The following is a 10,857-nucleotide window of genomic DNA, read 5'->3' as shown; positions in this document are numbered from 1 at the left end:
TGTGACTTCTCAAACTTTAATGTGAATCACCTAGGGATTTGGTCAGCTGCATATTCTGATTCAGCAGATCAGGGGTGGGGCCTGACATTCCACATTTTTAAACTTTCTTGAGAATGTCCAGGCTGCAGGCTCACAGACCATACCTTGAGAAGCATCAGCATACATTAAGTTGTGTAAAGATAATACTCAGCTTTGATATATATATATTTATATAGTTTATGCTCAGAAAAGTGTACATATACATATATAAAAATAGAATGAATGCAATAAAACCAGACTGGAAACATACCAAATATGAAAAGAGATGTGGGGTCATGGGTAAGTCTGTTTTCTTTTATTCTGTTTTTCTTTTCCCTAGCAAAATATTTCCTCAAATTTTCTGCAGTGGACATAACTTTTTATTTTAATAGAAAGCTTTCTCTCTCTCTCAATAGCAAGTCATGTATTGAATCTCAAAAGTGATGGAGGTTGTGGACAAAGGTTCTAAGAGAGGTTGACACTTGCCCGATCCATGGTGGTTATGTGACTGTGATACTGTCTATGGTCTCTTGAGCGGCCAGGTGGCTTCGGGAAATCCTTGCTGCGTTTCGTCCACCTAAGACAACTTTAGATGATCACATTTTTCGGTAAGGTGGAAGTGAGACCAAAGAGCCAACATCCAGCCATTCTCAGAGACATCTTAGTACTGATGATGGCCACGGTTCTCTTGATTCACTCCCAGGACTCTGTGAATGGCAAGACTGCACCGGCTCCTCACACGACGAAGTTCTGCTGGGACCAGGAAAATCTGTGAAACAAATTCAACAGCACTTCAACTTTCTACTTTTCATATCAGGGAGACATCTGTCTAAAGGAAATCTGTAAGTACATTGCAGGCATTTAACAGGGAGGTTGGTAAGCGCTTTAAAAAGAATTTTTACTTAAAAGAGTTAAAAATCACCTCAACATATTTGGATGAAAGTGTTGGGGGGAGGTTCACTCTTTGGGGTGCTCCATTAGACATGGTTGTTATTAGGTAGTTTTATTTTTTAAATTTATTGTTATTGTTACTATGACAGGTGTCCCCATTTCTCCCCAGCTCATCCTTTGCCCACCTCCACCCAGCCCTCGCGCCCCCCTCCCTCTGGCCATCACCACACTGTTGTCTGTGTCTATGAGTTATGCATGTATGTTCTTTGGCTACTCCCTTCAGTCACTAGGTAGTTGTATCTACTTGAACCAAGTAAAGGAAATGGGATTCACATAAAAAACTCACCTCCCTGAAAGGGAGGCTTAGCCATTGCTTATAGCCACTATTTGGTTAATTACATATTGATTTGTTCTTTGCAGCTGGCTACACTTAATCAGGTTGGATTCTTGTCAAGCTCATCGTATTGACAGCTCTTCCTACAAAATACTGTGCTCCACTTTAACACTTAGCAAGAACAGCGTTTAGTAAGAACTGCCCAGGCTTTGAGACCCTTATCCTAACAAATGGAGTTGAGCTGACTTGAATAAAAACATTTAAAAGAAAGGAGATACTGTAAAATGGAAACTAAATTGTGCCCATTCTGCTTTTTTCTTACAACAGAGCATCAGATTTTGAACCCCAGAGGGAAAACAAAATAACCTGACAGGTTCTAAAGAAAGAATTCAAAGCTCCTACCAGCCACCAGGAACTAAGCAGTGTGTGAAACCCCTTCAAAGACACAAGCATGGTACACAGTAGGTCTCTGAACCTTGGGGTGAATCTTAATTACTAAGACGAGATCATTTCTAAGGAATTTAAGGAATGTATTTACTGATACTTTAAGTGTTGGAAAAAGCTAGAAATAAGTCTTCTTTCAGCAATGGAGAAAAGAGTGAATAAAAACCACTGGCTTTGAGTTCAATGTGATTTCTTGGGCTGTATGCCTTCAGCTGATTTTATTAAGCAAAAAACTGAAGCCTGATTAGGATGAAAGTAAACTAAAAATAACAATAACACGAATGCCTGGCTGGTGTTGCTCAGCAGTAGAGTGTCAACCCAGGAACCAAGAGGTCGCCAGTTCGATTCCTGGTCAGGGCACATGCCAGGGTTGCAGGCTCGATCCCCAGTGGGAGCCTGCAGGAGGCAGCTGACCAATGATGTTCCTCTCTCATTGATGTTTCTATCTCTCTATCCCTCTCCATTCCTCTATCTCTAAAAATCAATAATAACGTATTTTTAAAAAATACTACTACTAATAATGGCTAACTTTGAGCATTCACTACATGCCAAGCATTGTTCTAAGTATTTTTCATTTATCTTAATCCTGGGGGGGCAGAAAAACCCCTATGAGGTTGATAGAATCTATTATCCCTATTTAACAAATAAGGACACAGAGGCACACAGAGATCAAGCTGAACTCCATAGAGAAGGCAACCAAATGATGCTGTTTTTGATCAATGTTAAAAAGGCTTTTCTTGTTGACTAGTCAATGCTCTATCACGTGGGGCATATGACGACGACTCACAACCAAATTTACTAATTCAGGTTTGAAATCCGTCAGCCAAGTTTAACCTCGTACTAGTAGTCAGGCAGGGTTGTTGAGGGTGGGGAGTGGGAGGGGAGGTAATTTATTTTATGGGATCTTTATTACCTTTTCTACCCACCAGGCACTTTTGAACACAGATGAGCTCAGGTCCTGAATTCCTCTCTCAAGTGAGGGGCTCATGGGCCTGAGCACTGTTAGTGGTGACTGTCCAGCCAACAGGCCTTGCAGGGCTCAGGGACATCAGTTGACTCTAGTACTTCTCCTGAACATGAGTTGGAAAACCCAAGGTCACCTTTGACTCCCTAGAAGTAAGACCTGCTAAAGGCCATTCCCAGCCTTTAGGCGAGAGACATCCTATCCTTGCCTAACTTAGTACAGCTGGTTTTCTCTGGAATTACTGAAATAGCACCTAGATATAAGGAAAGTTTGTGCTGGTTTACATTTATATCCTCTTTACCTATAAACACTTCACCATTTCAGTGGAAAGCAATATGGATTTCCAGTCTCCTGTCTGAATTTTGCCCTGAATATCCTGACCACATGCCAGGGCCTCTGCTACACATCAAAGAGTGAAAGCCCTTTATCATTTGAATTTTATGACCGGTCATACAAGGTCCGGCAAACAACAGCCCACAAGTCAAATCGGGCCATCACTGTTTCGTATGGCAAGTGTGCTAAGAATGTCTTTTCATTTTTAAATAAATGAAATGATAAGAATAATATTTCATGACATTGGGAAATCATATGAAATTCAAATTTTCGTGTCCATAAATAGTTTGATTGGGACACAGCCACCTGTATGATTTGTAAGAAGAAGCATCACCAGCTGTGTGACCTACACAAGCCACATGATCTCCAGGCCGAGGCTGGCACATCTATAAAATAGGGACATACTTGACCAATCTTGTCTGCCAGGAGGCAAGGAGTGGGTCAGGGGATATCTGAGGGCATTTCAAGCTCTAAACTGAAAATGAGGGGCAAAGAAGGAGGAGCCCGTAAGGGAGGGGACACTGTTGAACAGCTTATTCCTCAAAAGCCAAGTCCCCCATGTTTTGTTAATTCTTTCAGTAACCAAATGCCACCCCTTCAGCCCTGCCAGTCAGCAGTCTATTTCCAGAAGGGAGGGGGGGGGCGGCGGGGGCTCCTCAGATTCCCAAACCACGCCACGCTACTAAAGGGATAATAAAGATGGAATTTAATAAAAAGAGGAATAAGTAAAATGAAAATGAATTCTTTCCATAGCACCAGAAGAAATATGTTGTCAACAGCATCAGGAGAGAAGTATTTTCAATACGGTCTTGACTACATATCTTATTAATCAAATAACCATGGACAAGAAAAATATACATAGTCATTTTACGGCAAACTATACATTTCCACCTTTAGATCAGAAGATGTATCTGGGTATTTCAAACATGAAGATAATTAAATGTTTCAGATGAAAAGCATTTTTACTGGAGTCAAGTAGACCCTTTGGGGTAAAGCTCCTTTAAATGGCATTTTCCTGTGGGCGCCCAGTTTTCTGCTCTCTCCCCTTCCATTCCTAGCGCCTCTGTTTTCTCCCTAACACTGAACTGTGAACAAAGAAAAAAGTGCACATCAGGAGAAAGTCAAAACTGTTTACTTGCTGCTCTGTTTTACCTTTTTCAGCTTTTAAAACGTTCTGCTTTGAAGTCTTCAAGAGAGAGCGGGTGAGCAGAAAACAGATGAGCGAGAGGTATTGCAAAATGAGAACAACAGATTTCCTTATGTCAAAAGTCCCACGTGCTGTTAATTTCAAAATACGCACCCCTTCTGAACGGCGTGCGTCTCCAAGGCCCTCACCGTGTTTCCGCCACAGAAGAGGTAGTGCGTTGCTGACGGTTCTCCCGTCTGTGTTCCGTGCGCTCAGCGGCCCCGAGCCCCGCGCCCGCCTCTCCAAGTCCTCGCTGCTGCTGAACTGCGGGCTGGGGGTCCGGGAGGGGAGCATCGTCCCGGCCCCTCCTCCGTTTATCTCCTCGGGGACTCGGGGCCTCGTGGCCGAGAAAAGACCGTCTCTCCGCAGCGTGGACTCCGGGCGCCTCTCTCCGTGCCCAGGGGTCCCTGCGCCCCACCACCCGCTTCGCCGTGGGTGCGGAACGTGACCACGGTCACGACGCGGTCCTCCGTGCGGGTGGCCAGGCAGCCCCGCGCCCACTGGGTCAGCTGCAGCTCCTGCGTCGCCCGGTAGTCCTCCACCCGCACCAGCACGCGCTTGGGCGGCGCGGCGCTGTCCGGCGGCCGCTGTTCCCGAGGTAAGTGCGGAGACGGGCACCCCCGGGCCTCCCCGCCCGCGCCCTCCTCCCGCGCCGGGTCCCCGCGGGGCCGCAGCCCTCGCTCCGGGTCAAGCAGAAAGAGCACTTTCTCTCGGACCCAGGACTCCGAGTCCAGATCCTCCGCGGCCCCGCAGGCCTCGGGGGCGCCGCCCGCGCTCCCGCTCGCCCCCGCCGCCGCGGCGGGACTCGGGGGGCCCGCGGCCAGGGGGGGCCCGGCTCGCCCCAGGCGGAGGGGGGCGTGCGCGAGGGGCGTCGCTCGGCGGAGACGCGGGGCCCCCATCCCGGCCGGAGGGTCATTCATTCGCTGACTCCTTCCCGGGTTCGCGCAGCAGACGCCGTCCGAGCCCCGGAAAGCGCGGGACAGGCCGCCGGGTGTGGCCGCGCCGCCCCCGCCCCGCCCCCGGGGCGCCCCGCCCGCGGAGCTGGGGGCGATCGTCTCCGGCCAACCTGGGGCAGGTTGGCCAGGACCCGCCCCCCTCCCCTCCGCTCCCCTCCGCCCTCCGCTCGCCCTCCGCCCGCGGCGTTCAGCCTTTTAAAGACGAAAGCCTGTCCTCCCGAGGTCGTAGCTCCGGTCTGTCCCCCCTTCCCTCGCGTCTGTCCGACTCTCCGCGCTTCCCCGGAGCCCAGGCGCCGGACACCCCCGCCCTGCGCACTTCGAGTTGCCCAACGAAGTATCTCCCCAGGACGCTCCTCCTAGTGAAGGAACAAGGAAGTTCCTGAAAAAGTTATCTGGCCTGATCAAATTCTTCCGAAAAGGGTTCCTGTCCGCCCCGAACCCACCCCGCCCGCTGCCCAGGTGACCGAATGGCGATCGCAGGACCAGCCTAGGGAAGGCGACGCCGGTGGGGAAAAGGCCTTGGTTTGCTGCTCCCCTCGGAAAGCCTGGGTCTGTGGGGCGGGTCGCACCTGTCTCCCTTCTGGTGCTCATCAGCGTGCTTCCCAGGGAGGCCTCAGTGCCGTCGACCAAATGGAAATAAAGCGCTAAACGAACTTCTTGAGGATTTAAAGGGTTGTGTTCATGTCGTTGTGTTTTTGTTTTGTTTTTTAATTTTCCCCGTCCCCGCCCCTCCTTTAACTCCAGAGGTTGAAAATAGATGTATCTCCGTGTGCTCTTGGCACCTACTTCTCGCGAGCCCCCCTGCCACACTCATCTTCGCCCGAGGCTAACTGGAAAATGGGAGCCTAGTGTGTGATGTCCTGTCCGTTCTTACTAACAGGTGCTTGTTTCATTAGAAAATGCTCCGTTTTCCTCTCTGCTTTAGAAAAACGACTGCAGTGGTAGAAATGTTTGCTCATATATGAAGGACCAGGTAGTCTGCCGGGTCTTAGAATTAAGAAAAGTGTGGTAGGTGTGAGAAAACGTAGGTCAGATCTGGCGGATTCGATGCCTGACCTTGGGCTGGTTTCTGGTAAATCATAGCTCACTGAAGTTTTTGATTTAAAACTCACTTACTCTTTGCAACAAACGAAGGAATTAGTGATACTGTTGTGATTAACCAGTTATTAATAACAGGAAACGAGCAAAGGGAAGGCCAGATACTACAGGCTTGTCTATTGGGCAGCTTCACCAGGAAGCTACAACTTTACACTCCCCAGGGGTCCAACAAAGGGGAGCTAGAGCATGCCCAGTAAAGTTGGGGTAACATGGGGAAGGTGCTTGCTGTCAGAAAGGTCATTGGCCTGAATGGGCGTGGCCACTGCAAGGGCAGGAGATTTGGGGTATTTTAATCCCCTGAATAAAGGAGTTCAGGCTCTTCTTCCTCTTGCTGCTCTGGGGACTTTTGTGACTTCGGGCTTGTGGGGCTCCCTTGTGCTCCCCCACATGGCCATGGTCATGTGGCCCCACACACAATGGACTAATGGACTGCAACTAGCCATGGTCATGTGGCCCCACACACAATGGACTAATGGACTGCAACTAATGGGCGCCAGCATGGAAAGGGAACTCTGGACTCTGATCTGCTTCTAGCTTTGCGGAAAGGATGCAATTCCATGGAATAAAGCGTTCTACCATATCTCATCCTCTGCAAGTGCTTATGCCAGTGGTAGGTACTCCAGGAACCCCACTTCCACTGATAACAGAAGTATTACTCCAGTCTCCTTGAAAACTTTGAAGGACAGGAAGGTTCCATAGTTGCCCAAGGTCATGCACTAATAAAGAATGGAGCCAGAAATTACCTGCCTATTTTAAGCCTATGACTTCATGTTCTTTCCTGTTCGTTTACTTGACCAGTAATTACTGAGTGTGTGCTGACTGTCAGACACTATTCTAGGTGATGGGGACATGTGGCGGGGCGGGGGTGGGGGGGTGGGGTTGGGGGGAGAAAAACCAGATTGCTTGTTCTCTTGAAGAATTCTTCTTTATTTGTAGTAACATAAATCAAGTTCTCTATCCAGAAATAAGAGATAGCAAATGAACTTTGATGTACATGAAGATCACCTGCAAATTAATGCCCTAACCTACTCTCAGATTCTGTTCTTATAGGTTTGGGGTAGGGCTTAGAATATGGGGTTTTAGCAAGATCCTCAGTAATTCTGATGCTAGCAGTCCGTGGACAACTTTATGAGAAACATCACCAAAAGTCGGCTTAGATAAACTCCAGGCCCTTTTTTTTTTTTTTTTTTTGCTGCTTTCAGTGGGCAATAAGAACACCGTATTGTCCTTCTTTACAGGAATATTGGGGAAATTCCAATGAAGAGGTCTGTATTCTGAGGGAAGCCTACTGTAAACCACAAGATTTATTGCTCCAATATTTCGGTATTCAGCATTTCGATACTGGAGAATGAGAAAAACCCATTTGTTGAGAAATGAGAGTCACCCATCACATAGCACCTGAATTTCTAGATGTCAAGAAGTTGTATGTAAATGGATAGAAGAACATGAAGAGGAAATGCCAAGTAAACTGAGCTTCAATGAGACAAAGCCTAAAAAGAATGTAGACCAGATAAACAGGTGGCTTGCCTCCAGGGTGCTTTAATGTCTCCAAGTGCCTAAAAGGTGAGAAAGGTGTAAAGGACCCCATTGGCTCTCTGAATTGCCTATTATACTTTCGGGCAGGTCAGGTAGTAAAATAATTTCTGTCCCTGAGGTCTGAAAAGTCACAGCAGACACTGCACCCTGGTAGTGTCAAAGGAAGCCTGTCATTGGTAGCCCAACCTGCCAAGGACCTGGCCCTCTCGTTTGCCTATTAGATTCAGATGTTATTTTAAATTCTTCTACTTTACTCTCATTCTCAGTTATTCTAGTACCTTTGCCTTTAGGAGGTTTACCCCCCACTTGCAGGCCTCTGGCTTTATTTTATAGCCATGGCGATATTTTATAGCTTTCTTCTCCTATCAGATCTAAAATTCTTGACCTGGAAAACTGGCCTAGTAAACAGGTGTTTGTTTGTTTTTTTGCTTGTGGAAAAGTAAAAATAAGACAGCCCTGCTGGCAGCCAGGCCGTGTTGGTGCCAATGGCACGTAATGAACACTCACATAATATAAACATTGGCCATGTAAAGGACACGCTGTGACCAGAGACAAGGCCACCACAAAACCATAAAAAAGATCAAACGTCTCCCCCTTCCACCCCCCTTATGGCTAACATAATTGGCCCTGCTGATTTACCAAAGATTTCGCTCCTGCTTGAATTCTCTGGTTTGCTGGATAAAAATGGCCCAGGCACCCTTTCCCTGCATTGCCCCCTCTCCTTGACAAGATCTAATCAAGACCTGCTCCTGCTTCCTTAGAATCAGCTACCTTAAGTCTGATCTGAGATGTGCCTCCTAACTCCACTTAATGACATGTCCCAGAATTTCTCAAAGGTGCATTCTGACTTGCTGAAGCGAGATAAATAAACCTAATTAGATTTTTAGTGGAGGTGTGTTCCTGCTGGTCTTTGGCTGCTTTACCATTTGTTAATTTGGAAAGTTTATAGTGCCACGCCCTGAAGTGAAATAGGAATATTGTTGGGGCAGGGAGAGGCCGGGGTGAAAGGGAAGGGAAAAACTGCCTCAGAATGGATTTCTAGTGGTTTGGCTGCAAACAGCTTGGGGTGGCTCTGGCATTAGGAAATGAATCAATACCTCTCTTGAATCAGTACATTAATCAAACAAAGCAATACGGTAATAGGGCTTCACTTTTAAAACTCAGGAAATGCAAAGAGTTGTGGCAAATGGGATGGTCAAGAAATGTTTATTTCAGCGTATTGGCTACAGCTCGCATTTCTACATCTGGGTTGAAGGTTTCTGTGACACCTATTACAGGGTTCCTTGGCTCACTGGCAGAGTGAGAGCCTATCGGTGCCTTTGGCCACAGAATTCCCAATTGAGACAAAGGTCTGTCAGCAAAGACTCTGTGGCTCACTTACTCTTATTGGGTCTGTTGGTAAATAAATTTGTTCAGATAATGTTTTTCATCTTTAGAAATAAATGAGCTTGTCACATTATGACAGGTCATGCGCATGCAAACATCAGTTTTATTGGGAAATATCAGGGTTTTCTTGAGGATGGCTGTTCATGAAGCTCAGGCCTCCCTTAATCGAATAAGTCAGACCAGGTGCAGGCAGGTGTATTGTTTTTAAGCCGCCCTGTCTGAAAGGACTAATGGATCACTAGATAATGGGGCTTCTTTATTGTTTGCTGGATATGCCCCCACCACAAATAACTAAGTTATTCTTGCTAAGTAAATGCAAGAATTCCTGTTTCGAGGAATTTACAATCACATTGAGGAGACAAAACGAAGACATGAAACAGCCAACTTTTCCAATCTGAATGAACTTGAACTACATCGTTACTTTTCAAACTTGATTACACATTGGAATCACCTGGAGAGTATTTTAAAAACAAGTGTTATATGCACCCTGGCAGGCTGGCTCAGTTAGTTGGAGCATGGTGGTCCTGTACGCCAAAAAGTGGTGGGTTCGATTCCCCTTCATGGCGTGTAAGGAAGGTTACCAATCTCTCTCTCTCTCTCTCTCTCTCTCTCTCCTTTTTAAAAATCTATTTTTAAAAAAGTGTTATCTGGCCCACTGTAAGAGATTTGATTCTGTTGGTCTGGGGCAGCTTGGGGCACTGGCAAGTTGGTAACTACCTTTCCAGATGATTCTAACAGCCACCAAGTAGGAGAACCACTGAAGTAGATTATTTTTAAGGTTATGACACCAGGAAAAGAAAAATTAAGAACAATATGTATATTAGGCACCACAATTACTGAAAAGAAGTTAAATCCAGTCCAGGGGGGAAAAATAGGTGACAGCTAGAGCAGTTAAGAAAAGCTTCATGGAATGAGTGGAATTCTATCTGTGCTGGTTTGGGTAGGTACTCTGGTTGGAAGCTGCATGATGTTGGGTTAAAAGATAAAAATACTAAGTTTGCTGGTTAACTGTGAGGGGGACCAGAGTTTACCATTGCAAAATATGCCTTTTGCCCGGCTGGCATGGCTCAGTGTTTGAGCATTGACCTATGAACCAGGAGGTCACGGTTTGATTCCTGGTCAGGGCACATGCCCAGCTTGCTGGCTTGATCCCCACTGTGGGGCATGCAGAAGGCAGCAGATCAATGATTCTCATCATTGATGTTTCTATCTCTCCCCCTCTCCCTTCCTCTCTGAAATCAATGAAAACATTTTTTAAAAGTTTTTTTTTAAAAAATATGCCTTTGGGGATATTGATTAATTTAAGCTGGTTTTTAAAAATATATTTTATTGATTTTTTACAGAGAGGAAGAGAGAGGGATAGAGAGTTAGAAACATCGATGAGAGAGAAACATCGACCAGATGCCTCTTACACACCTCCTACTAGGGATGTGCCCTTGGCCGGAATCGAACCTGGGACCTTTCAGTCCCAAGGCTGACGCTCTATCCACTAGCCAAACGGGTTAGGGCTAAGCTGGTTATTTTTAAGAAATAAAAGACGCAGAAAGAAACTTATCTGCCTAAAGAAATACCTGCTTGAAGGAAGGGAGCTATTCACTTTCACTATTCACCTTAGCGCACTCACCTTAGCATATACTAGTAAACTGCGGCAGACTCAGAGAGACCCCGCAAAGCCTGCTTGTTGGACTCCTCTGTGTGCCCCACTGTTTCC

At 46.5% G+C, this 10,857-nt stretch overlaps 1 protein-coding gene across 3 annotated transcripts; it reads right to left on the bottom strand.

Moving 5' to 3' along the window:
• Positions 1-305: 305 nt before the first annotated feature.
• Positions 306-5,126, bottom strand: CUNH6orf141 (chromosome unknown C6orf141 homolog). 3 transcript variants are annotated; one of them, XM_070418447.1, is made up of 2 exons: positions 4,137-5,126; positions 306-787 (listed from the first exon to the last, which is right to left on the bottom strand). In XM_070418447.1, the coding sequence occupies exon 1, from the start codon at positions 5,088-5,090 to the stop codon at positions 4,485-4,487; it is 606 nt and encodes a 201-aa protein (XP_070274548.1). In that variant the 5' UTR covers positions 5,091-5,126; the 3' UTR covers positions 306-787; positions 4,137-4,484. The 3 variants fall into 3 exon arrangements, with proteins under 3 accessions (XP_070274548.1, XP_070274547.1, XP_070274549.1); XM_070418446.1 differs by having other exon boundaries at positions 4,285-5,126; XM_070418448.1 differs by having other exon boundaries at positions 4,320-5,126.
• Positions 5,127-10,857: the final 5,731 nt, after the last annotated feature.

The sequence above is a fragment of the Myotis yumanensis genome, unplaced genomic scaffold (genome assembly GCF_028538775.1).
Source record: "Myotis yumanensis isolate MYYU_CA2020_CCGP unplaced genomic scaffold, mMyoYum1.0.hap1 SCAF_6, whole genome shotgun sequence".
In the NCBI taxonomy this organism is placed as follows: domain Eukaryota; kingdom Metazoa; phylum Chordata; class Mammalia; order Chiroptera; family Vespertilionidae; genus Myotis; species Myotis yumanensis.
Note: the sequence above shows the minus strand (reverse complement) of the source record. Positions and strands in the feature narration are given on the sequence as shown.